The sequence below is a fragment of the Rhinolophus sinicus genome, chromosome X (genome assembly GCF_036562045.2).
Source record: "Rhinolophus sinicus isolate RSC01 chromosome X, ASM3656204v1, whole genome shotgun sequence".
Lineage (NCBI taxonomy): Eukaryota > Metazoa > Chordata > Mammalia > Chiroptera > Rhinolophidae > Rhinolophus > Rhinolophus sinicus.
Genome location: NC_133768.1, coordinates 14487037 through 14513032, shown reverse-complemented (window position 1 = coordinate 14513032; position 25996 = coordinate 14487037). Strand labels below are relative to the sequence as shown.

At 42.3% G+C, this 25996-nt stretch overlaps 1 protein-coding gene across 11 annotated transcripts in view; it reads left to right on the top strand.

Annotated features, from left to right (window-relative positions):
• Positions 1 to 25996, top strand: part of PHKA2 (phosphorylase kinase regulatory subunit alpha 2) — a 70044-nt gene that overhangs the window by 8843 nt on the left and 35205 nt on the right. For all 11 annotated transcript variants that reach the window (XR_002139492.2, XR_012493325.1, XR_012493326.1 and 8 more), the window contains 9 exons: positions 12755 to 12913; positions 15716 to 15763; positions 16671 to 16839; positions 18002 to 18084; positions 20431 to 20511; positions 21613 to 21711; positions 23485 to 23631; positions 25121 to 25174; positions 25771 to 25893. Coding sequence is in view for 7 of the 11 variants with exons in the window: in XM_019755392.2 (XP_019610951.1) it covers positions 12755 to 12913; positions 15716 to 15763; positions 16671 to 16839; positions 18002 to 18084; positions 20431 to 20511; positions 21613 to 21711; positions 23485 to 23631; positions 25121 to 25174; positions 25771 to 25893 (963 nt within the window). In the remaining 4 variants the exon portion in view is untranslated. The remainder of the gene's footprint in view (positions 1 to 12754; positions 12914 to 15715; positions 15764 to 16670; positions 16840 to 18001; positions 18085 to 20430; positions 20512 to 21612; positions 21712 to 23484; positions 23632 to 25120; positions 25175 to 25770; positions 25894 to 25996) is intronic.

The following is a 25996-nucleotide window of genomic DNA, read 5'->3' as shown; positions in this document are numbered from 1 at the left end:
TTTTGCTGTGCCCTTTTCAGGACAGCCTTTAACTATTTTCGTGCCAGGTAGAAACGTTTGAATAATAACAAAGAAAGTCTTTGAGTCCTTCATTTACAAAAAGAGAATTGTAATAACCCATTACAAGGGAGGGATTTAGAATTGTTTCAAGTTGTGCAGGGATCCACAAGATCATCTAGTCAGATCACTTAGTCTCCTTTTACGGTTAAAGAATTCCAGATAAGAGGGAGTTGAGGGGACTTTTTTCAAGGTCATCCTTCTGGTGAGCTGACAGCCCCATGATAAGCACTCTGTCTTGTTGGAAACAGGCCAGAGGAGTGGAGATAAATACTTTAGATACACCACATTGTGAATACCAAATAAAGTTGCATTCTCCTTACTTTGTGTGTTAAAATCGTGAAACTCTAATAGGTTATTTCTTTAAATATTGTGAGGCAGATGTGATATTTATTTCACTCTGTCACATCTGCCTCACAAATGGGTAGGGGCAATATAATTAATGTTCACAAAATACATTTAGAGAAGTGGTTCTTAATCAAATGGGTTATAGACGCATTTGAGAATTTGTTAACAGCTGAATGTTCTATCCTTTCCTGAGAAAAATACTGGCACAGAATTTCTAGGAGTCTCTCACATCCCTGTCCGTACCTGCCCCGGGGAGACCCATCTGTGGACCACTAACAGATCCCCTGGAGAGCCCAGATGCGGAGTGACATTGATGCCTCCATGCTCAGAAGGAATAAAAGTCAGTCTTATAATTAAAAATATCAAATAGTGACACCCACAAATCTCCTGTTTGGGTGAAAGGTTACTAGTGAAGCACCCACTGAATCCCTTGATACCGCAAACTTCAGGTGTCAGCCAGGAGAATACGGACAGCGCCATTGCGTTTAAATGTTTTCTGTAAGTTTTCACAAAACAACACCAGGCTAAGGACTGACATCTTAGTAATTCCCACCTTACTATAGGAATTGGTGAGAGTCAAAGAATTAAAATCTCTTAAGAGAGTTGTAAAGCCATTTGCAGGTTTGATTGTAGCTAAGGGGCCCAGAACAGTTGCTATGAGTTTCAAAAGCTTTAAGTTGAGTACCGCGATTGGAAACCAAGCTGGAATGGAGTGGATGCCTGCAATGCTTGGCTCCCGACCCAGTTTATTTCCCTAGAAGCCATCATTTAGTCATATGAGATGGTGCAAAGGCCTAGGCCCAGGACGGCTTACACCTTGTGCATTATTTGTAAACTCACAGGGGGAGACTCTAATAAGCAGCAATTTAGGAAAAGACATCATTTGAAAGTGAGAATTGCACACCTATGATCTCCTTAGGTAAAGCGTGAGGCCGCTGCGTGTGAGAGCTTAAGTTTTCAACATTATTCTCTGAACGTCTGAGGTTTACCTATCAAATTACATAAAATCTATCCTTTAAGCTAATGGAAAAAGAAAGTGTAATCAGTAGTCTTGATTACAGATGCAATCATTTTAAAACAAATACTATAGTAATTTCTCTTTAAAAAAAAAATCTCAAGTCCAAGGCATTGTCCTTTGCCATCCCTTTAATATTTTAAGTGGTAGTTGCTAGAACAAAATCCCAGTACAACAAATGAATTTAACCAGTTTTTGGAGTTTTTAATAATAGAATTTTCACCTTCTATTTTTTGCTTTACCAACATGGAGGCAGTGGCGGGGGGTGGGGGGTAATGGTGAGTAATCATGTATTTTCAACCTTTATCCTAGTCTCTTCTGGGTATTTCATTTTAATAAAACTATACTTACCTCCCTTGGAACTGAGCAAGGCAGTGACATGCACTTAGCGATTCCCAATCCAAAGGGAAAAGAACAGGAAGGGCTTAGCTGGAGGCCTCTGACCTCTGTCTCATGGAACATAAGAAAGGGAGCTGGGGGGGTGGCGTGCTTCACAGAGGAGGGAGCGTGTGAAGGAGAGGCAGTTGCAGGAAGCGCATTACAGGTGGAAGAGCGCGTGCACAGGCCCGGAAGTGTGAGAGCAGAGTGTGTAGGAAACATTAATTCGGGTTTTCTGGGAGGCTAAGGAGGGAGCGTCAGCTGATTAGGCTTTGTATGAGAGGAAGAACACTCACGTGATGAGCAATGTATGACAATCTAAGGGACTTAGCTTCTATCTTGTAGGACTGGAGAATTCTGAGCAGGGCAGCGAAGTCTTGATATTCTAGATCTTTCTGTTACTTCCCTTTGTGGAGAATGGATCAAAGGAACCAGTACTAGAGTCAAGGAGATCAGTAAGGAGCTATTCCAATTTTCTTGTGGGGCAGAAGTAGGGGAAGAGGGAATTTATACTCTTTGTGCCATTTCTGGTGGGAAGCTGACAGCAGTCATCTCTGCCCTCCAGCTAGAAATTGCAAAATGTTACATTAAGTAGTTTGGTGTTGCATTCAAGCAAATGTATTTTGCCTTTATATTGCCTCAATCTTGGATGACTTTCATAGCAGCAAATATATATTTTTATGGTATCTAGTTCACTGTGGCTATATAAGCATTTGTAGTTGTATTTGTGAGGATCATTTCAGTTGTGACAGAAACTCACCTCACATGGCCTTTAAATACAAAAGAGAATTTATTGCTGAAATAACGGAAAAGTCCAAGGAATTGTTCTGGATTCAGGCATGGATGAATTCTGGAGCTCAAACAATCAAGTACATCTCTCTTCATTGCCGGGCCCTGTTTGACTTGTAGTGTGCTTATATTCTTCTAGAGTGGTGGCCTCTGCAGAAAGAGGCCCCAGTGAAAGTCCTGACAGAGAATGGTTCTCTGTTGGTCCAGTCTGGGTCACGTGTTCATCCCTGAACTGCACCCATATTGGCCAGGCCGGGGTCACATGTCCTTCCCTGCAGCTAGGGCCAGAGCCAAGAGGCAGACAGTGATGGGTCAGCCCCACTAGAACCACAGTGAGTCAGAGCAGGGGAAATTCTAGGCTATTACCAGACAAAGGGGCAACAGCTGCTAGACAGGCAGAGGCAACAGCATTTCCATTAGGGCGGGGATGAAGTGAAGGGCTCGAGGGGACCCATGCCTTCCAATCTGTTTTGAACCTTCCTTTTAATAGAAAGGGAAACGAGGCCCAGAGAAGCTAAGTGATTTGCCCAAGATCACATAGCTAGTAAGTGGCAGAGCAGAGATTTGGACCCAGGTGTGTCTTATAGATAGTAGGGTCCATGCCTACCACTACGTCATAGACTACACCTCCTGTTAGGATGGCCTTCAGGGTCCTTTGCCCAAATAACGCCAGAGATTGAGCCTGCATTACCTACAACCCTCTCCGTTCTATTTGGAAAATTCTAAGTGTTAGGAAATTCTTATGTGAGTTGAAATCTGACTTGAGTTTAGTAGCCAAAAAAATCAAATCCATCTTTCAAAGGACAACCTTTCAGCTCTTTGGAGATGCGAGCTAGCTCTCCCTTAAGCCTTCTCTAAACACCCGTCTTCTTCCCCTGTTCCCATGAGACGTAGCGTTTACCCTCTTCATAGTCCTCATCACCTTCTGGGTATGTTCCAGGTAGTGAATGTCCCTTTTAAAACATGGTGCTTGTCAGTGACATACGTGCCAGATGTGCTCTGCCAGGCTGGCAGTTCCGTGAGACTCTTGTTTCCCTTGTTCTGAAAACCACTTCAGTGAACACAGCGTTGCCTCTTTGGTACCCATTCCCATGCTGTTGGTGGGCTGCTAGTAAAACTTGCAGTCAATGTTGTACAGCTGAAATTTCTTGTACCTAAGTATTGGGGCAAGATGTGGCTGGGTCACAGGGCGGCTGCTGGGGTGGGAGGGGAGTGATTTGGAAAAGAGAGACGAGGCTCTGTTTAAAGATTTGTTGGGGGATTGGGGGTGGGAGTGTATGTGGATAGGGAGCTGAGTCAACGCAAATGTGTGGGAATGATGCTAATAAAATTAGTTCAACAGACATTTATGAAACATGTGAGCTCAATAAATTCTTGTTGAATTCTGTCTAGTTTCTTTCAACCTATTGTCCAAGTCCAAAAGCATTCAACTCAGCATCCAATTTGCAGCCCATACCTGCCCCTCCCCTCACAGACACACACCCTCGGAAAAACAGTAGAGGTCACCATTTCAGCATCTCTGCTCTCTTCTGTTAAAATCTGCCCCATCCCCCACCTGCTTGAGAATCATCTTTGTACTGCCACCAGCCAAGAACATTGTGTACATGCTGTTTCTTGAGCTTGTATGATGAAGACTTGAGCTTTTATTCTTTTCATTTTTCAAGTAGATAATTATATGTTGAATATGTGTTTTTAAACTACACACACACACACGCACACCACCCTAGGGACTCATGTACCCTGTCTTCTCCGGTCACCCTCCATCACTGTACCCCCTACCCCCACTGAAATTCACTGCCCTATGCTCTGCCTTCTTAAACTTTGCCTCTGTCCTGTGAATATACTATGTGAATATACAGACTATTACTATTCTGTAATTCCCTCATCTCTTCTGAGTCTAGCAATAGCCATTTCCTGTGTTTGAAGCTGCGTGCTGTTTTTGTCACTTTTCTACTTTTAAAGCAAAATTGAGGTTTTACCTCCTGTTTTAATCATTCCTGAGATTCATGCTGTGCATGCCTTACTTTCTTCTTCAGGGTTTTCTGAAGAAAAACTGAACAGAAGAACGTACAGAATAAAACAAGTATTCTTAAAGGGAAAAATTACTTGTATCAGCTATGCATAATACAAGTATATATAAATTGATAATATAGATACTTTTAGTATCTTTGAAAAGATTTCAAACTATAAATCAGTAAAAATACAACCTTTGTTTTATATTTGTTCGTTTAATTATTTAACACCTAACTAGGCCATGACCTTGGATTAGAACGGTAAATAGAATAGACCATGCCTTTAGGAAGCTTAAAGCGTGGAAACAGTGCTTAAGATTATGCCAGACAGATACCCCATTTTCATAGATCAGAAGACTTAATGTGGTTCAGATGGCATTGCTCCGCAAACTGATCTACAAATTCAATGCAGTCTATCAAGATCCCAGCTGCTTTTTTGCAGAAATTGACAAGCTGATCCTAAAATGCTTATGGAAATTCAAGGGAAACAAAATGGTCAAAACAATCTTGAAAAAGAACAGCAAAGTTGGAGGACTCTCACTTCCTGATTTCAAAACTTACTAGAAAGCTAACAGTAATGAAGACAGTGTAGTATGATACTGGCATAAGGATAAATATACAGATGAACTGAACAGAACAGAGTCGAGCAGAATTGAGAGTTCAGAAATAAACCATTGATTTTCCAGAAGGGTACCAGGACAATTAAATGGGGAAAAGACTACTCTTTTCAACAAATGGTGTTGGGACAATTGGATATCCCCATGCAAATGAGTGAAGTTGGACCCCTTCCTTATACCATACACAAAAATTAATCTAAATATAAGAGCTAAACCTATAAAACTCTTAAAAGAAAACATAGGAATAAATCTTCCTGACTTTGGGTTAAGTGAAACCTCCTTAATACAATATCAAAAGCACAAGCAACAAGGAAAAAATAGCTAAATTGGACTTCATCAAAATTAAAAACTCTTGTGCTGCAAATGATACCATCAAGAGAGTGAAAAGACAATGCACAGAATGGGAGAAAGTATTTGCAAATCATATGAGTATATATGAGACTTGATTCAAGAATACATAAAGAACTCTTACAATTCAAGATGAAAAAGATAAATAACCCAATTTAAAAATTGGAAAATGATCTAAATAGACACTTCTCCAAAGAAGATATACAAATGATCAATAAGCACATGAAAAGATACCCAATACCATAAGCTAGCACGGAAATGTAAATCAAAACCATGAGATACCATTTCATACCTACTATCATAGCTGCAATCACAAAGACATAACAAGTTTTAGTGAGAATAGGAAGAAATTGAAACCTTTCTACATGTAAAATGTGGAGGGTTCCAATGTAAAATGGTATGGCTGCTTTGGAAAACAGTTTTACAATTCCTCGAAATGTTATACATGGAGTTGCCATACAACCCAGCAATTCCACTCCTAGGTATATACCCAACAAAACAGAAAACACATATCCACACAAAAACTTGTACGTGAATGTTCATAGCAGTATTATTTATAATATCCCAAAAGTGGAAACAAACAAAATGCCCATCAACTAATGAATGGAAATACAAAATGTGATATGTCCATACAATGGACTATTATTTGCAATAAAAAGGGATGAAGTCCTGATACACCTACAACATTGATAGACCTTGAACACATGCTAAGTGAAGGAAGCCAGTCACAAAAGACCACGTATTGTATGATTCCATTTATATGAAATGTTCAGAACAGGCAAATCTATAGAGATAGAAAGTAGTTGGCTAGGGCTGGAGGCATGGGGGTCAAAGGCAGACGGGAAGTGACTGCTAATGGGTGTGGGGTTTCTATTTGGGGTGATGAAAATATTCTAAAATTGATTGTGGTAATGTTCGCATAAGTCTGTGACTATAGCAAAAACCGTTGCATTGTATCCTTTAAATTGTATCTCAATAAAGCTGTGTGTGTTTTTTAAAAAAAGAGTGTGCCAGAAATCACAGAATACATTTTTTTCTCCATCACTATCATTTGTCTTTTAAAAAATGTCATGTAAGTGGAATCATATGGTATGTAACCTTTGAGAGTGACTTTCACTTAGTATAAAGTCTGTGAGATTCATCCAAGTTATGTGTGTCAATAATTGTTCCTTTTCATTGCTGAGTAATATTTATTATGTGGGCAGACCACAGTGTGTTTATCAGTTTACCCACAGAAGAATATTTTAACTATTTCCAATTTTTGGCAGTTATGAATCGAACTGCTTTAAACATTCACATAGAGGTCTTCATTTCTCTAGGGTAAATACCTAGGAGCAGGATTGCTGGGTTGTAGGGTAAGTGTATGTTCAACTTTCTTAGAAACTGTCAAACTGTTTTCTAGAGTGACAGCACCATTTTGCATTCCCACTAGCAATGTATGAGGATTACAGTGGCTCCACACCCATGTGAACACTTACTATTGGCCATATTTTTTATGTTCGCCATTTTAATAGGTGTGTAGTAGTATGTCATCGTGGTTTTAATTTGCATTTCCTTAATAGCTAATGATGTTGACCTTTTTATGTGCTTATTTTTTTATCCATAGACCCTCTTTGGTGAAGTGTCTGTTCAAGTTGGGTTTTGTTTTGTTTTTTACCAATTTTTAAATTGGGTTGTATTTCTTACTGTTGAGTTTTGGGAGTTCTTTATATATTCTGGATACAATTCCCTTCTTGAATATGTGACTTGCAAATAGTTTCTCCCAGGATGTAGTTGTGTTGTTGTTTTTTAAAAAAAATTTTTATTGGGGAAGGGGAACAGGACTTTATTGGGGAACAGTGTGTACTTCCAGAACTTTTTTCCAAGTCAAGTTGTTGTCTTTTTTTCAATCTTAGTTGTGGAGGGTGCTGTTCAGCTTCAAGTTGTTGTCCTTTCAGTCTTAGTTGTGGAGGGCGCAGCTCAGCTCCAGGTCCAGTTTCTGTTGCTAGTTGCAGGGGGTGCAGCCCACCATCCCTTGGGGGAGTCGAACCAGCAGCCTTGTGATTGAGAGGACACGCTCCAACCAACTGAGCCATCTGGGAGGCAGCTCAGCTCAAGGTGCTGTGTTCAATCTTTAGTTGCAGGGGGTGCTGCCCACCATCCCTTGCGGGACTCGAGGAGTTGAACCGGCAACCTTGTGGTTGAGAGCCCACTGGCCCATGTGGGAATTGAACCGGCAGCCTTTGGAGTTAGGAGCATGGAGCTCTAACCGCTTGAGCCACTGGGCCGGCCCCTGTAGCTGTGTTTTTATCTCTTAACTGTCTTTCGCAGAGCAAGAGTTTTTAGTTTTGATAAAGTACAGGTTATCTCTTTTTCTTCTATGGATGGTGCTTTTGGTACCATGGCTAATTCTGCCTAAGTCTAGATCATGAAGATTTTTCTTCTATGCTTTCTTATAAAAGTTTTATAGGTTTACATTTTACGTTTAGATATGTGATCCATTTTGTGTTAACTTTTGTGTAAGGTGTAGGATTTAGATTGAGATTCATTTTCTTGCATATGGATATCCAATTATTCCAACACTATTTATTAAAAAGGTTTTCTTTTCTCCCATTGTCTTTACTCCTTTGTCAAAACTAAATTTGTCATTTTATGGATATATTTCTGGACTCTATTCTATTCTAGCCACTATGTGTCTATCCCTTTGCCTCTTGTTAGGTACATACACTTTTAGGATTGTTATGTCTTCATGTTGAACTGACCCTTTCATTATTATATAACATCCCTCTGTATCCCTGGTAATTTTCTTTGCTGTGAGTCTACTTTGTCTGATATTAATATGTCAATTCCTTTTCCCTCTTCCCCCTACCCTAAAGAGTAACAATTTCAGTTAATAACTTTAATACTTTTTTATAAGCCAGAAAGCAAAATGCCAGTGTTTCATCACCATCTTAATCTCTGATCACTTCAGATTCACTGATTGGTAGTCTGTAATGGGGAGGGCGGGGGGTTTCCAGCTCATTACAGCTGGCAGGTGAGATCATCATGAAAGCATAATTGTTCCCAGTTTGTTCACATAATAGTTGTTTACAATTATTGTTTCCCATCTGGGGGAAGATTCCACATCTCTACTCTGTTGAATTCAGGAATGGCCATGTGACTTGCTTTTGCCTGTGAGATGAAGGAAGAAGTGCCGTGTGTCAGTTCTGACCATAGCCTTAAAAGCAGCTCATGGTTGGCTGTATCGTTCTTCTTCTTTGCCATGAGATGGGCAGTGCTGTGGGTTCCAGCTGCTCCTGTAGCTTGGTTCCTAAAGGAAGGATAACAGAGTAGAACCACAGCTCACTAGGAATGGACATGAGAAATAATCATTTGTTGTTATGAATCACTGGGATTTTAGTATTGTTACTGTAGCATAGGGGCCACGCCCTGTATGGTTATCCATTCTAGGTTAGAGCCCTCCCCTTTTTTCTCATAAACAGGAGCCAAGAGGGGCACTTTCCTAAATTAGAAATGAAGTGTTGGAGAAGGTAAGAGGGGCCAAGAAATAATTGAAGTTAGAGGACAGACTGTGCAGCTCTTGGCCCCTTGCCCGTGATGAAACACGACTTGTTAGGCTCATCTGTCTCAGGCGTCTTCTACAGTTTAAGGATATCATTGCCCCCTGCAGCAGGGGTACTGAGTCTCGGCACAGGTTTGTCTTGTCTCCTCTTAACACTCTACCGCTGACTCTTCGTAGCTATCCTTGTAGCTGCCATTGACGGAGCTCCGCCCCATCCGCTTCCTTTATGGCTCCACACCTGTCACTTCAGGAAATAGTTGTCAAGTGGTAGAGTGGCTCTTCTTACAGAATTTGTCACTGATATTAATTTATTTTTGTAGGTGAAGTACACAGAGAATTTAGTAAAATAAAGAGAAGATTTATAATATATAAGTGAGCACAATTCAGAGCTAGCGAAGGAGAAAGGCAAAGAGCTGGGTGTGGAGAGGGTGCAGAGTTGCCAGGGTTTTTGTCTCAATTGTATCAATGGGACAAAATACATCCACTAGCAGTATTAATAGTAAAAATAAAAGAGGACACCCAGACATTGTGTTTTCCTAGTAAAAATAATGAGGGTTACATCAAGCTAACTTGCAGATTCTCCCCTAACCATGTATCTTCATCTGATTTCCTGAACTAATAATTACATGAAAAAGAAATAATGTGAATGAAATCGGTTCAAATAGGTCAATAATATTAATGTGGTTTGCAGTTATTGAGCACTGATTTGTGCCAGACACAGTCTAAAATGCTTGATACAAATTAAGTCATTCAATCCTCGCGAACAGCTCCATGAGGTCTAGGTACTGTTCTAATCCCCATTTGATAGATGGAGACACTAAAGGAATTTGGTCAAGGTCACAGCTGGATTGTGGTAGAACTTTGAACACAGACAGTCTGTTTCCAGAGCCCGTGTGGTTAAGCACAATACACTGACGGTTATGTGTGGGTATAGCTGTAATTAAATTATATTTGTAAAAGATCGGAAAGCAGCATATGGCTAAAATCACATTTCTGAAGCTATAGGCTTAGCCTGGACAAATATACCTACTGTTGTCCTGTTGTCTGTAATTTGCCTGTTTGTGTCTAGCTTGTAAAATTGCATCAGGTATGGAGGCTTTTTATTCTCCCTCCATTTAAATAGTTCATGTAAGCAGAAGACCCCAGAGCTCTAAAGAGATGGACCTGTTGGGTGGTTCACAAAACTCAGTGGGGGAGAATGCAGGTGACGCAGCACAATCTACCTCTAACTAGGGAAATGGCTCAAAGACAAAACCACTGGGCATCCTTATAAGAAGGGACAGCAGACCGGAGATCACAGTGAATCTCCTAGTCTTTGGTCATTTCAGTTTTCATGAATCACATCAAAATGAAACTTCCCACATTTTCTTCCAACACAATGCATTATTTTTTATAGACTTAAAGAGAGAAGCAAGACTTAGCCCTGGCTGCTCTAACAAAATACCATAGACTGGTGGCTTCAACAACAGACATTTATTTCTCAGTTCTAGAGGCTGGAAAGTCTGACATCAGGGCACCAGCATGGTCGCTTTCTCGTGAGAGCCCTCTCCCAGGTTGCAGATGGCTGACTTCTTGTTGCATCCTCACATGGCAGAGGGAGAGCAAACTGCTGGTTCTCTGACCTGTTCTTATAAGGGCACAAATCACATTCATGAGGGCTCTGCTTTCCTGACCTAATCACCTCCCAAAGGCCCCACCTTCAAATACTATCACATTGGGAATTACATTTCAACATAGGAATTTTGGGGAGACATAGCCATGCCGTCCATAACTGTAAGTATTCTTTTTACTGAGTGCAGTAGCACCACAATTTAACGTGGCTTGTATATGCAGTTTTGAAACAGGACAGTGACATTTCATAATCCAAACCACACTTGGCGCTTTGTGCAAGCGGTCACTGCTGTGTCATTGGAAGGCTGTTTGTTTCAGGGGACTCACGGTTGATGGGTACACCAAGAACGGACTGAGTCCTTTCTCTGTATCTCCTGATGATTTCCTGACCTGGGGTTAGCCAACTGGCCTCAGAACAGTTAAAGTGCTTATGTTATACATGGTTGGTGTATAGTGGTTGTTTTTTTAAAAAAAGAACTCCAGTAGTTCATTGTTGGAGTAAGACTTGTATTCATTCAGCCATGCCTAGACTCCAGTTCTAGTTGACTTTAAAATCATTGATTTATAGTTGTTGGCTGTAGGACTGTGTCAATACACTGAATGCTGTTGCCCCTGAGAGCAGTACCTGTTGAGTTTTAGATGTTTTTAAAGAGGGCATAGATTAGTTAGAGAGGCAACTATTTAATTTCTTAGGTGGGACCATTTGAAACGATGTCAGTGTTTTTTTTTAATCCAATAACCTTGGCAGTGTTCATTTTGAAAATACCCAACAGAGTGTTTTCATGAGCCCTCTTATAAATAATATGATACCCTTTTGAGTAATACATTTTTTAAGCTGTCAAGCCTCTGATTGTTATATTTTATTGGATATTTTCAGGAAAAATCAACAGAGTCTTTATCTTTATGGGACTCTTCCTATCTTATTCATTTGATTTCTAGGTACAGAGTTTATTAGGACTGGCTTTCAAAAAAATAGCCTTATTGAGATATAATTTACTTACCATACAGTTCATCTATTTAAAGTGTACACTTTAATAGTTTTAGTATATTCACAGAGTTGGGCATCATCATTACAATTAACTTTAGAACATGTTCATCACCCAGAGAAAGGGGGGAAACTGCTAGCCATCACTTTCTTCCCATCTCCTCCCACTTCCAGCCCTAGACAACCACTAATCTACTTTCTATCTCTATAGTTTTGCCTGTTCTGGACATTACATACAAATGGAATCGTACAATATTTGGTCCTTTGTGTGGCTTTTTTTACTTGGCATAGTGTTTTCAAGATTCACCCATGCTGTAGTACACATCAGTACCTCATTCCTTTTTGTTGCTGAAGAATATTTTATTGTTTGTATAGACCACATTTTGTGTATCGATCAGTTGATGGACATTTGGGTTGTTTCTTCTTTGGGGCTGTTATGAATAATGGTGTTATGAACACTGTGTACACTTTTTGTGTGTGAGGTCCTGGCTTTTTAGTGGTTCAGCTGCCCTTTTAATTACCGGTGATATCATAGCTAGATAGAACCCCCGATGTCCTCTTGCTCAGCCCCTCCTTTTTAGGCACATGAAGTATGTGGATTATAGACGAGGCAGCTGAGGCCCAGATAGCGTAAGTGACTTCCCCGGGCAGACAGAGCTAGCTAGAGTGGTGGAGTGGAGCCCCGCTCCCAAGTTCAATGCTTTACCAGTTGGTGTGGAAACCTGAAGGCAGAAGACCTCAAGCCCGCAGTGCACAGATCTAGAAAAGTTTTGCAGGCTTTTTCTGTTTGCACTTTCTTCTGTTTGTCACTTCCAGTAGTGTGATCTGCTCTGAAAGCAAAAGAACAAGTACTTCCAAGTTAAAAGGTTCCTTAGAGATTTCCTCAGCGATGTCACTTCCTGTGCAAGATCACAGTGTTGATGGCAGAGCAAGGACGGGAATTGCGATGTATTCATTCCTCATCCCCACCCTCGTGGTGCCCCAAGGGCAAGCATTCATTGCCCAGGAGCTGGGTGAAGAGTGGTGCTAAGTCATTTTGTGTCTCTGTAATAGAATCCCGTCACAGGGCTGCTGTCCGCCAGCCATGAACAGAAGGACGCCTGGGTGCGGGATAACATCTACAGCATCCTGGCCGTGTGGGGCCTGGGCATGGCCTACCGCAAGAACGCCGACCGCGACGAGGATAAGGCCAAGGCCTACGAGTTGGAGCAGGTAACGCTGACTTGCAGCCGTGTCTTAGCCACTCAGCCCCTTTTCATCGAATTACAGAGCCTACAAGGAAGTAGCTGTGTGTGCAGCACAGTTTCTGCTATAGAATGTTTTGGAGAGGCCCGTAGGTGGTCTCAGTCTCTCATTGGTCTTTCTCTGAGATGTTTCCCTCCAAAAAATCAAAAAAGAAAAAGAAAACACCAAATGGGAAAAGAAAGCATCCAAATTTCTAATTAGCTACATTTCTCTCACACATGTTCTGTCAATTTTATACATACTCATATATGAAGTTATATAAACTACGATTGTTTCTCAAAAGTCAGTACACATTCCAAAGTGTATACTCCTTTCAGAGGACTTATGTTGAAAGGATACTTACCCAAACAGTATTGCCAGTGCTTAAAACATTTTTGGAATTTCCCTCCAAAATGCCTTTCTAGTTTGAGCCATCCCAAAGCAGTCTGACTAATTTATAGTCACCCTCTAATTTTGAACCACACTGATGTTGTCCAATTTTCGTGCCTATGTTACCATATAGCACAATGAAATCCTTTGATTGTTTTCCAAAATCAGAAATCAAGATACCCAACAAAGGAAAGATTTGCTGTCATTGAGTATGTAAGAAAATAACGTGTCCCTGAGCACAGGGGGTATTTTCAGAATGTTTTGAGTGATAGCATTAAAGTAGGGAACATTGACACAAAAAGTATAGTTCTCTTGGCACGAGAGCCTTTGCGATTTCTCTTTGATTCATATATTCCACAGCCAGTGGACCATGTGGTCCAGGGAGAGTTCTTATGGCCCAGTTGGTGCTTGTTTATAGCAACCAAAGTGGGCATGAGTGACAGGCAGCCTTGACAGCGGTAGTGGGGCTACGAGAGCAGGCCCATCTGTGGAAGCAACGGAAGGACAGTTTGGATTTAACTAACATGCTGAGTGTGAGGTGTGAAATCACCCAGTCTTGCAGATAAGGCTGGGATGGGTAGTTTTTTAAATCCCTGCAACAAGCATTAAATGCTCCTTCAAGAAGTTGGATAGCTGTTAAGGAAGGGAATCATTCGTTTAGTAGTATAAAAATTTGATGTCTATGTCCTCCAAACTTCCCATCTTTCTTTGGGGACAAAATCAGAGTAAAGCCATGTCTGTCTGCACACACACACACTCCCCTCTACCTCTCCTCTGTGAGCAATTTCTGATCCAGGTTAGAGTTCACTAGATTTGCTGCTCCGTGATTGACAATAGCAAGGCATGAACAGGCCACATTGTTCGATTTGCTGAGTGTGGCTCATAACTAAAGGACGCATCTCCCTTGATTATGGAAAATGACAGGAGATCTTTCAGTGATCCTCAACAGGGATGCTATTGCATTTGGGGCTTAGGCAGTAAGTCCAGTTATTCACTGTGTGAGACTGTCCCATGCGTTGCAAAACACTTAGGGTCTTTGGTCCTTACTCGCTAAATGCCAGTAGCCCCCACCCTCATCATGGGGACAATAAAGATGCCTTCACTGCCACATTTCCAGATGCTCCCTCACCCCCGGGGGATGGCCATGTCACCCCCAGTTGGGAACCACTCTACCTCTTCATAATGGAAAAATAACTTTTCTTTATTTGAAGGGAAGTCAAATTGGCAAACGTTTGTGCTATACACTGTAGGAAATGTTAATTATAACAATGTTAGTTATACCTTGTATTTGTGAGGTAACATTTTCTGCCTGAAAAGAATATATGACATAAACCGAGATTATATTCTCGAATCCTAGGGTTTTCGAGGCAGACGGACCTGAAGGACAATCCATTACAGGTTTTGCTCTGGCCATCAGCTTTCAGGGCCCTTCACTACATCCTCCCCTGTAAACCATGTACATTCTGTAAGAGGAGACGCTCGTGGCCCTGGGTGGGCGCTTCTTTCAGCCAGGCTAGTTTGACCTTCAAAATATCCCATTCTCCAGCCATTTGTGAAGTAGTTTTATAGTGTTTTTAATAGGACACATTAAGACCTGTCTTTCAGTGGGCTAGAATTGTGGAGGAAATGGGAGGCCACAGAATGTATTGACTAAGAGCTTAAACTCTGCAGTCAGATGGCCTGGGCTCTGTCCTTGTTCTACCTGCTGCCAGCTGGGAAACTTTAGCAATGTTGCTTCATCTCGCTTAGCCTCTGGTTTCTCATCTATAAAGTGGGGTAATAACACCCACCTCATAAAGTTGTTGCAGGAATTAGAATCCAGGTAAAGCATTTTGTACAATGCCTGGGCATAGTGTCTGATTATCATAGTATTATTGTTATTCTTTATAGTGATAATAAGTAGAATAATTGGTTGCGATACATATTCTTAAGAAACCTTGGTGGCTACTTGCATTTTGTAAGATCTTTTACTCAATAGTCCAGTGATGGTGTCACAAATCGCTATTTTGTTACAAAGCAGAATTACTTGGGGGCAGCCATGGTGAACTTAAATCATCCTTAGTGGAACAAAAAATAAATTACCAAAAATTGTGACATAAAGCTCCGGGGCACTAGGCTTATGCAGTTTTCTTGCTGAAATGTCAGGACTCACTGGATTTCAGAGCCACGAGGTGCCATCTGGTCCAACCCTTTTATTTGAGATAAGTCATTTTGTCAAGGTTTTCTTTTTTTGTGATGGAGTGGAGAGGTGAAAATAACTCAACAATCAGAATACTTGTGTGTGCTTGGGACCTGCTTCTCAGGGAAGTCTCCAGGCAGCGCGGGCTTACCGGCCGTGTGGTGAGGTTTTCATGGAGCAGGGAAGCCGACCTTATCACTGACCCCACTTTATTTCTACAGAATGTGGTGAAACTCATGCGGGGTCTTCTCCAGTGCATGATGAGACAGGTAGGCGGAAAACGACAAATGTGTTTGGGGGTCATCGGAGTGGGCATTTCGTCATTTTCATGGTGACAACTGACATTCTTAAAGCATTTTGAACTTTTCTTCTCAAGGTGAAGAGAAATTGGAAATATTTTGCTTACTTTCCCCTTTTAAAATGATCTTCAATACTTTTGTTACAATAGACAACCACAGACTCAAAGGACAGTTTCTCAGAATCTCTTTAAAAGAGTTACTTGTGTAAAAGAGGAGAACATGCCCTCTTTTTAAAAATGAGGAAGAAAACTATTTTTAAAAACCATTCCTAGAAAGCCATGTACTATTATTTATTCTGTTGAGTTTGTAAAAGGGTTTCTTTTCATTTGAATGGAAATTCTTGAGTTTTAAAACTTGACATTTCTATTTACTGATATTTTTCAGTGAGGGGTAAATAAAACAATTCGTTGAGCACGTACTGTATACAGAACATCATACTAGAATCTGCAACAGGTGCAAAGATGACTATACTACCATCCCCACCCTTAATTAGCACGTGCCCGGCTGTTCTTCAAAGACACAGTTACTCTTTTCCTTTCAACATAACAGGTCGTCTTCCTTCCCTCCCTCTGAGTGCCTACATGTGTCACAGCTCATGCTGGCGATACACAGACAAGGAAACCTCTTGGCTTGACCCCTCACCCTGACAGAGATGGTTAAAATCCCCCTGGGCTGGGGCATTCCTGGCGATGGCAGGAAGAATGCCCCGCACAAACCCTCTGTGTGGTGCCCATTAGTGAACATCCGCTGCCTTCCATCCCGCTGGCTCCCAGAGGTAGCACATAGGAGGTCAGCATCCAGGAGATTGAGCCCAGGTGTGGCTTCTGCCAACCATGAACCCCTCAGCTCTGCAGAGCCGGCTTGCCTTCTCCCTCAGGTGGATAAAGTGGAGAAGTTCAAGCACACGCAGAGTACCAAGGACAGCCTGCACGCCAAGTACAACACCGCCACCTGCGGCACCGTAGTGGGCGACGACCAGTGGGGCCACCTCCAAGTGGATGCCACCTCCCTCTTCCTTCTGTTCCTGGCCCAGATGACTGCCTCTGGTGAGCCAGGGCCATTTGAGCCCATCGTACAGGGAGTGACAATCCAGAAGGGGACGGACAGGAGCAGACATTGATCGGTATTCAAAATAAGCTATTTCTGTGAAGAGAAATCACACTTCCTTATAATATTATGTGCACTGACTCTGGGATGTGCCACCAGCCTCCTGAGCCCTTGCAGGACGAGGGCTGTTGAGCCAGTTCTATTAGCATCACTCTAGTTGATCCTAAAACTTCCTTTCTGTCACTGTCACCTGGTTACTGGATCAACCTCGATCAGATCTACCTTCAACAGTTGAAATATCTACAGACAGTGTCATGCCTCCTCTTAAAGTTTTCTTCCCCGGGACTTTATCAGTGGATAAACCACACTCAATTTAGCTGTTCCTTTATTCCTTTTTTTTTTTTTTTTTTTTTGGCTGCTATAAGTAATGTTTCCATACCAACTTTGACCCCATACCTGTTTGCTTCCTTCTGTTAGTTAGCTATCATTCGAAGGCTACTCATACATATTACCAAATTGTTTTGGGAACAGTTTACTAGTTAAAAGTCCCCACAGTGATGTAAGAGTACATATCTTACCATAGCCGTACCAGCTTCAAGAATTCATACTTAAAAAATACATGCATTTCCATAACCAACTAAACATCCAAAGACCCAAACAAAACTCCAGCTCTCTGGGTCACTGCCTGCTTTAGCATGTAGATGCAGCCCCCCGGGTAGGTCCTGGGAGTTGGTCTTTCCAGGGGGTGAAGGCCATCTCCTGAAGTTGGGGGCTTTACTTTCCCTATCTGCCCTTGGGGTAAAGTATCTACCCTTTGGCTCACTCAAGGATAAAGACAGTGTCTGGTTACCCTGGGCTAAAATCCTTGTTTTGTTGGAAGCTTCTCTGCAAATCCAACATGTACCAGAAGGCCCACACCTTCTCTTTCAATCATTGCTGCTTGTAGGCACACACACAAAAAGTGCAGCCCGCCCTTCCTCCTTCCCTCCCTTCCTTCCGAGATTAGACATTAAGTGTTACAACTTACTTCAGACTTAATTTTTGATGTTCTAGTAAGAAAAATGAAAATCGGGGTAAAATGATTTCTTTCCTAAGGTGATATTTGTAATTAGCACCTCTCTCTTCACAACATAACTTCATTGTTTGTTTTTTCTTTACTAGGTTTACGTATTATTTTCACCCTGGATGAGGTGGCCTTCATCCAGAATCTTGTTTTTTACATAGAAGCTGCATATAAAGTCGCTGTAAGTATCAACCTTGTTACTTTTGCAGTTGTCAAAAAGAATAAACATCATGTACTTCTCCGAGGGCCAGGCTGTTTGGGGTTGACCAGATTAGCATGATGACAGCTGTAAGATTATGTCGCCTCCACACACAAAGGGCACGTTTTTGTCCTGGTACAGTTGCACAGTTCATGTTTTTGGAATGCAGCACATGCTCTGTTTGAATCCATTATGCTTATTTTAAATAAGACCCTAAACTGTCCTGTGGCAGGTACATAGACTGGCCTGAATCAGCGTGACGGCAGCAGCATCAGGGTCTCGGTGGGAGCTGCAGTGCCTTGGGGCTCACCCCAGGCGGCCCATAGGTAGAGGGGCCAGAGCCAGATGTGTGCCCCAGGCCAGGTGTGTGCAGGTGCAAATGTATATAAACCCCAGCTCCTCTGAGCTTCTGTCTGGTGTGGAGGGTAGAGACTCACTCACTTCTAGAGAACAACTCAACTGTACAAAGCGGTCTATAAGGGTGTTAAGGAAAGGGTAGAGTTTGGTTTAGGAAAGAAAAAAAACACTGTGGAGTAAAGCAAGGGTCAGCAAACTTTTTCTGTGAAGGGCCAGAGGGTAAATATTTGCAGCCTTGTGTTCCCAACGGTCTCTGTTGCTGCTACTCAACTCTGCCATGGTAGCACGAAAGCAGCCATAGTCGACACATAAACCCGTGAGCTTGGCTGTATCTCAAATAGATTTTATTTACAAAAACAGGTGGAAAACTAGATTGGGTCCAGAGGCCATAGTTTGCCGCTCCCACCCCCCCGCCCCCATCCCGGGTCTAAAGTAGTGATTTTCAACCAAGGCCAATCTTCCCCTCCGAGGCTCCCTTTGGCAATGTCTGGAGACTATTTGGTTGTCACCCTGGGAAGGGTGCTACTGACACCTAGAGGGTGGAGGCCAGGGACTCCCCTGAACATGCTACGTGCACAGGACAGTCCCCACAGCAGTGAATGTCAGTAGTGCCGAGGCTGACAAACCCTGGCCTAGAGAAACTTGAGAAGTCTTTGTGGAAAAGGTGGGACTTTAGTTGGAACTTGGATGAGTAGAGTTAGATAAGCAGAACAGAGAGAAAAGGGTGAGCGACTAGTATGAGCAATCACAGAGGCAGGAGCAGGCTGTGTGTGTGTATGTGTGGGGAGGGCCCCTTGGGGAAAGGGGGTGCAGAGTGAAGGAGTAAACTTAGGGTAAAAGTTGAGTATTGGAACATGGTAGAAAATAAAGCCAATTTGTGGGTGTGCAGGGAGTGGAAGCCAGATAATGGAGGTCTGACCATCCAGAGAGAGTGTTGAACAAGATCCACTAGGGATGGATAAACAGTTTATCACTTTAGTTTCTTAAGCAGGGGAGTGAGCTGATCAGAGTAGTTTTTGAGGGTGAGTCACTTAGCTCTGGGGTTAGAGTGAAGATGGTTGGGGCGTGGAAAGACCCAGATGTGAGGACTACTGAAGGAAGGAGTCTTGGGTCGCAGCTACAAGGCCAGCACAGCCAGGGGAGAGTCTAAAGTCACTCTAGTGTGTCCAAGTCTAAATTTCCACATTTCAAAAATGTTTGTCTTTGGAGACCAAATAATAAATACTGAAATTTTGCCATTGGTCCTGTTCTTGTTGGGTTATACTCTTTCAATAGCGCATGTAGCATTATTTCAAAACAGTATCCACTGCTTAGGTTTCTTATGAGAAAATATGAATTATAGAAGTTAGGTATGCATGCATCAAGTCTCCTATGTGGACAGTGTTCTAAGCCAATTTATATTAATCAGTTTAAAATAACAGGGAAGTTCAGTGTTCTGTGCCTCTTTTTGACTTTGGCTCCTGTTACTTGCTGAGCCTTGTTTTTTCCCCAAGAGGTAATGCTAGAAATAGATATTAAATTATTTTAAGTGGTTTGGTTGGCTTCAATTATTTTATAACCCATTTGTTAAAGTTTCTTTATTTCATCTTACAATTTAATATAAGTTCAAAGGAATTCACTAACTAGAGGGGCAGCGTTTTGTTTGATTTGAAGATAAATAAAATATTCTGTTCTCTACAAATCAGGAGTTTCTTACGAATTAGTATTTTTTAGGAATAAGAAAATTGAGAGCACTTTGCATGCATTTTTGGTTCCACCTGAGGATTTACTTCCAAAACTCTGCACAAAGGTCAAATGAAATGCAGTTGAGGAGGAACACAGCCTGAGTGTGTAAAGGCATGAATTTGGTAGTCTTCGAGAAGAGACATTTCTGTTCCATTATGCCTGTCATAACATAAAGGAATCATTTTTCCATAGCACTTCTCAAGTACCTCTTTCTCCTGCTCTGATTACTACTTTCTTCTCCCACAGGATTATGGAATGTGGGAACGTGGCGATAAAACTAATCAGGGCATTCCAGAATTGAATGCAAGCTCTGTAGGAATGGCCAAGGTGACGGCTCGTCCTCTTTGTTCTTCCTTCTGTGCATTTTTACTGCTTTGATTTGATTCTCATTAGAAGTTTAGATTTAATCTGATTAGTATATTTTTCAAAAGTCAACAGCAAGCATGAAATTCTAGTGGCACATGTACCCCAGCCAACTGAAATCACATGTAAAGAATGTAGGTTTCCTACACTGAAATCTGCATGTGCCTGACAATAAGTGTGTTCCCTCCTCATTATCCATTGTTATCACCCACAGGTCTAAGCTTTTGCTGTTGTCTAAGAAGCTGGATGTATGATGTCCAGTCTTCTTTTCTGGGTCATAAAGAGGGCTGAAGAGTATAACCACTTTTTAGGGCAGAGCTCACAAGTTCAAAAGTCTGTAGGGTCAGGTGAGTAACATTTAAACAAGTGAAGTTGGCAAGATAGAAAAATAAGGACAAAATACTGAGGACACTGGGAACTCTCTAAACATATTCCAATTCAAAGTCATTTTAAAAACGTCTTCAGGCCAAACAAAACACACCCGTGTTGCAGATTCAATCTGCCGGCCACCAGTTTACGTCATTTGCCCTAGACATTGAGCATGCTTTCTTTCCTCCCGCCTTCTCAAGACTGAAGTGTACTTTTGGACAGAGTAAAGACTCCAGAGCTAGAATTTTTAAAGCAACAATAAATATGCTCTGTTGAGGTCAACTGACAGAAAACATACTTAATACTAAAAGAATTAATTTTCTTAAGTGCCAGATATGCTAATGTTAGGAGTTAACCGCTGAAATAAGTGAAAGAAAAGCCAGCCATGAATTTAATGACCCACCACAACACACAAAGTTATGAGCCTCTTAATATTTCATTTTTTGGTAGAATACTCATTCCGTTTGGGGAAATGTTTTTCTATTTTCTCTTCCTTGTTCCTGCAATGAGCAGCAACATACAGGAAAGCTCTGATCTACTGAAAATAAGGAGAGAATAGACTCTTTAGTTGGATTTTAACGTGTTTCATCACCTTTGGGAAAACATGTCCCTTAGATTGTTGAATGAAAAAGGAATACTAGATATGGGCGTGTATGTTCGCTAGGAAGAAAAAGCAATTAAGACCTGTGTTTGTAGGCAGCACTTGAGGCAATTGATGAACTGGATCTTTTTGGAGCCCATGGAGGACGCAAGTCAGTGATCCATGTCCTGCCCGACGAGGTCGAACACTGCCAGGTAACAGCTCAGCCTCGTGCGTTCCAGAGAACATGAAAGGAGACCCGTGGAGGGAAGACCTGGCCTCCAGTTCAGGTTCCTCCCCTTTCTAGCTTGGTAGCACTTGGCTTCGTTGAGCTTTAGTTCCCTCATCCATACAGTAGGGCACATTGGGACCTTCCCCTCCTGTTGCACAAGGTGGTCCTAAGGATAAGAGTAAACCAACTTAGTTCGTCAGAGCACTTTGCAAGCCGGAAAGTAGCATGTAAATATAAGACACAGCAGTGTTCTGTATATGCCGTCAACAATCAAGGCACCTTGTTTTGCTGAAGGCAAAATCTGTTTCATTTGTTTTGAGCACGTAGGTGGTTTCTCTAAGGTTTATTTCGCGATGCCCCCAAATTGAATGACTAACAAGCATGAGTTCACTTGGGGAAGGGAGTGGGGAGGGGTGGGATGTGTAGTGTTGGAGAGATGAGATGGGGGGAAATGGCAAATTAGAACCTCCATGAAATGCAGATCAGAGAAAAGAGTAATTTGATGCAGATCTGGGAACTCCATTAAGCAGACAGTAGGTCACCAATTAACTGGTTAATCATCAAACTCTTATTTAGTGAGGACCCAGTGTGTGCTGAGGCTATGGGGGTCAGATACATAAAAACTTACAAGCAGCGAGCTTCCAGTGGGAGTGCGTGTTTCCAGGCAGAGAGAGCCTAGGGAAGCATGACTAGTTAAAGAACCAGGAATGGGGGCTGGGGGGGTCTATTAGCTATAGAAAATGAAGCTTTATTCTGAAGCTGAAGGCTTCATCCCATTTTACCCCACTCTCCAGCCCATTCCATTTCCTCCCCTAAATAGTCCTTAATGGGGAATCTGCTATGTCTTGGAGTATGGTTTAATAGAGGCAAGCTGGTGTGCCTCTAATAGATGTGTAGTCTAGTGGAAATTGTGTGATCCTGTAGCCAGCTGGGCCTGGCTGGGAATCCTAGCTCTATCGCAACCTAGCTGCGTGCCTGTAGGTGTAAGTCTCTGTATTCAGTCTTAGAGTCCTCATGTGTGAATTGGATTTAGCACCCGAATTCCTTCTTCATATGGAAGATTTAATAAGCTTATGCTTGCAGGGGTCTAGCCTCATGTCTGTACATGTTAAATCTCAGGGTTAACTCCTTCCCTTCCCAACATTTCCTTATAATCTCAACTTTTTTATTTTAGAGTGCCTAATCCAACCCCCGTATAATCGAGGCCATATTATAGTGCCTTATTCTCTCTAGGACTGAAGTAACTCCATTGTTTACCGTCTTGCCCGAGTGTTCTTGCAGTCTTCTGCATTTAACTCTTTCTGTAAGTGGTTTCTGGTTCAGGTAGTCCAACTGGTTGCATTCCACAGAAGCCAGACATTTCTTTGTATTGGCCCTCTATGTGTGTTCTTCTCTGTCTCTGTCTTCGTCGCCAGTACACCCTAGCCTGCTGACATAGGGAGCCCCTCGTTCCTCCTCTGCATGTCCTGAAGGCACAGCAAAGTCAACAGGAGACTTAGAAGGAAGGGAGAAGCAGTTCTCAGCGTGGGCTCCAAGCAGTACTGTGCCCTCCCCAAACTCCTACTCTCCCCCAAGGAACAGGAATCATTGGCTGGGTAAACGAGGTTACCCATAGGGGCCACGTTGGTAGGATAAAGCTCTAATCAAAATTGGCAAACTCATTTGAATGTTCCCTTGGGCTAAAGTCATGGTCTCTAGATACTATATGTGATTCTTAGTGCTTCCCAGGGTAAAGCCACTTCTGTTTTTCATTCAGTCTATTCTGCTTTCCATGCTGCCAAGAGCATCGACATCCAAAGAGATTGACGCTGGACTTCTTTCTATTATTTCTTTCCCGGCCTTTGCAGTGGAAGATGTGAACCTTGTGAATGTGACCAAAAATGAAATTATTTCCAAGCTCCAGGTAAGCATTAGTCACACCGGTGCTGTTCTGCCCTGTGTCCAGTGCCACTGTCACATTATGACATGGAGCAGCTCACGCAGGCCTCAGTTCTCCATGAGGTCAGTGGCGTGGTTTATCTCAGTGGCCTCACAGAGTGAGGTACCAAAGCTGAGTCTCCAGGTGAGCAAACGCAGTCTCGGAGGGATCAAGTGGCTTGGTTCTCTTCCTAAGTAGCAGAGCTTGAACCCAAGCTGTCATCTTTGAACCCCCATTCATACCACGCCTATATCTCTAAGGCAGAGCTTCTTAACCCTTTAGAGATCACAGACACACTCCTTTGAAAATCTCTTGAAAGCTATAGAGTCCTTGCCAGGAAAAAAAAAAAACGCACATGTCCCACTAGCCTCAAACTTTACCCACAATTTCAGGGGACTTGGTGATCCCAACGTTAAGTGGCGGTTAAAACAAAATCCCTGCTCTGAGTAACTATGTAACAATGATACATTACACCAAAGTAAGAATGTTATTAAATATTCCAGCCAATTGGAGTTATCGGTAAAATATTCAAAGAATGTAAGTTTCCTAAGCCAAAATCCGCATGTTTATGTTCCTACTTAGATTCAGTGAAAAATGCTTGTAGCTTTTGGAAATAGGGGTTAAAGTGTCTCCAGCCATATCCCTCAAAAGAAGGTGGCTGTCTCAGTCAGGGTTCAGTGGAGAAAAAGGAAGCTCTTTAGATAGTCAAAGTAGACAGGGAGTTAATGCAGAGAATGAAATATATTAAGGTCTAGGCTGGGCCTCCCACGACTCGCAAAACAGTACACGGTTGGCCCCCAGACGTGCTTGCCTCCATAGCCAGTGCTAGAGCAGCCCCCACACACTTAAGAAACTAAAGGATGGTCATCCAGAGCTGCGATCCGCTTAAGAGAGCACCGCCACTGCCCTCCTTTCCTGACACCCAGGAAGCTGGAGAGAAACACTGGAGCCTGTGGCAGGAAAAGCAGCAGTGACAGCCCTAAGCTGCAGGAAGCCCCACCTGCCTCCCTGCCCAGCCTTGCAGAATGCAGGCTCTTTTGCATCCAGAGCCTAAGTGTGAGGAGTCTGGAATGTCCTTTCCGCTTTCTAGTCTTTCGGGTAGAAGCAGTCCAAGCCAAGCATTCTGCCTTGGTGGCTTCTCCAAGCAGTCAGGGTCTTTTTGCATCTTTGCATGGTACAGCGAATCAGGAGGAAAGGCTGGGCACACACTGAGCCCTCAGTAATTCCTCTCGCACCTCTGATATTCTAATGTAATGTTTTGGCATCTCCTCCCAAGCACTGATCGAACCTGAATTTATTTCGCTTATTATTTAAAAATAACTGTTTGTACTGATAGCAAAGAGCACTTGGTACACATTTCATTACCAAAACATTCATGGGAAAGGGGACAAAGGGTTGACTGGAATTAAAATCAAAAGGCAAAGAAATTCTTAATGATTCCATCACATGCACTTATTTTTCTTTCTCTTTTTAGGGGCGTTACGGATGTTGTCGCTTCCTTCGAGATGGTTATAAAACCCCAAGAGAGGTTGTATTTAAACATTGTTTCTTACGGTTCCTTAACCACTTCATATCTAAGTTGCCACTGTAGTGTTCTCCCTCTATTGATTATAATTACATGTTAGAATGTTGGAAAGGGAAGGCGTAATTTTGCACTCAGCAAGCCTGGAGTTAGGCAGTCGAATAGCAAGATCCTCAGGAGGACAGCAAGCTGGTGGTTTAAAACCAGCCTGTAGACCAGGACAAACAGTTCTGCAGCTCACACGGTTTTTTAAGTCCCAACCATGGCCTCCTCCATGGGTTTCTTTGCCACAGTGACCGATATAATGATATTAATAAAACAGTCTGCCAAGCACTGTGAGAGGCCAATTGCTATTTATTTGTTAGCAATAGAGGAGGCTTAATATAATAAAGTACCAAGGAATGTACATTTCTGATTTACTTTTCTGAAATTTTACCCTGGAAAACTCACAAAAATAGCATCTCCCCACTAGAGCAGAGTCCTAATCAGACCAACCTCCAAGCTGCTTGAATCAGACAAGCGAGGAAAACCCAGGGAGGAACCGTGGTGTTCTGTATGTAATCTCACATCACTTTTTCGAAGGTTTCTCTGTTTCATTCCAGGACCCAAACCGACTGCATTATGACCCTGCTGAACTCAAGCTCTTTGAAAACATTGAATGTGAATGGCCCGTGTTCTGGACGTATTTCATAATAGATGGGGTCTTCAACAGTGATGCCGTTCAGGTGAGAGAATGCTGGGTGTTGCATTGATAAAAGCAGAAGCTGCCAAGCTTTCTAAAGGCTTAGACCCAGAGGTGGGCAAGGTGTCACTTCTGTTGCATTCTGT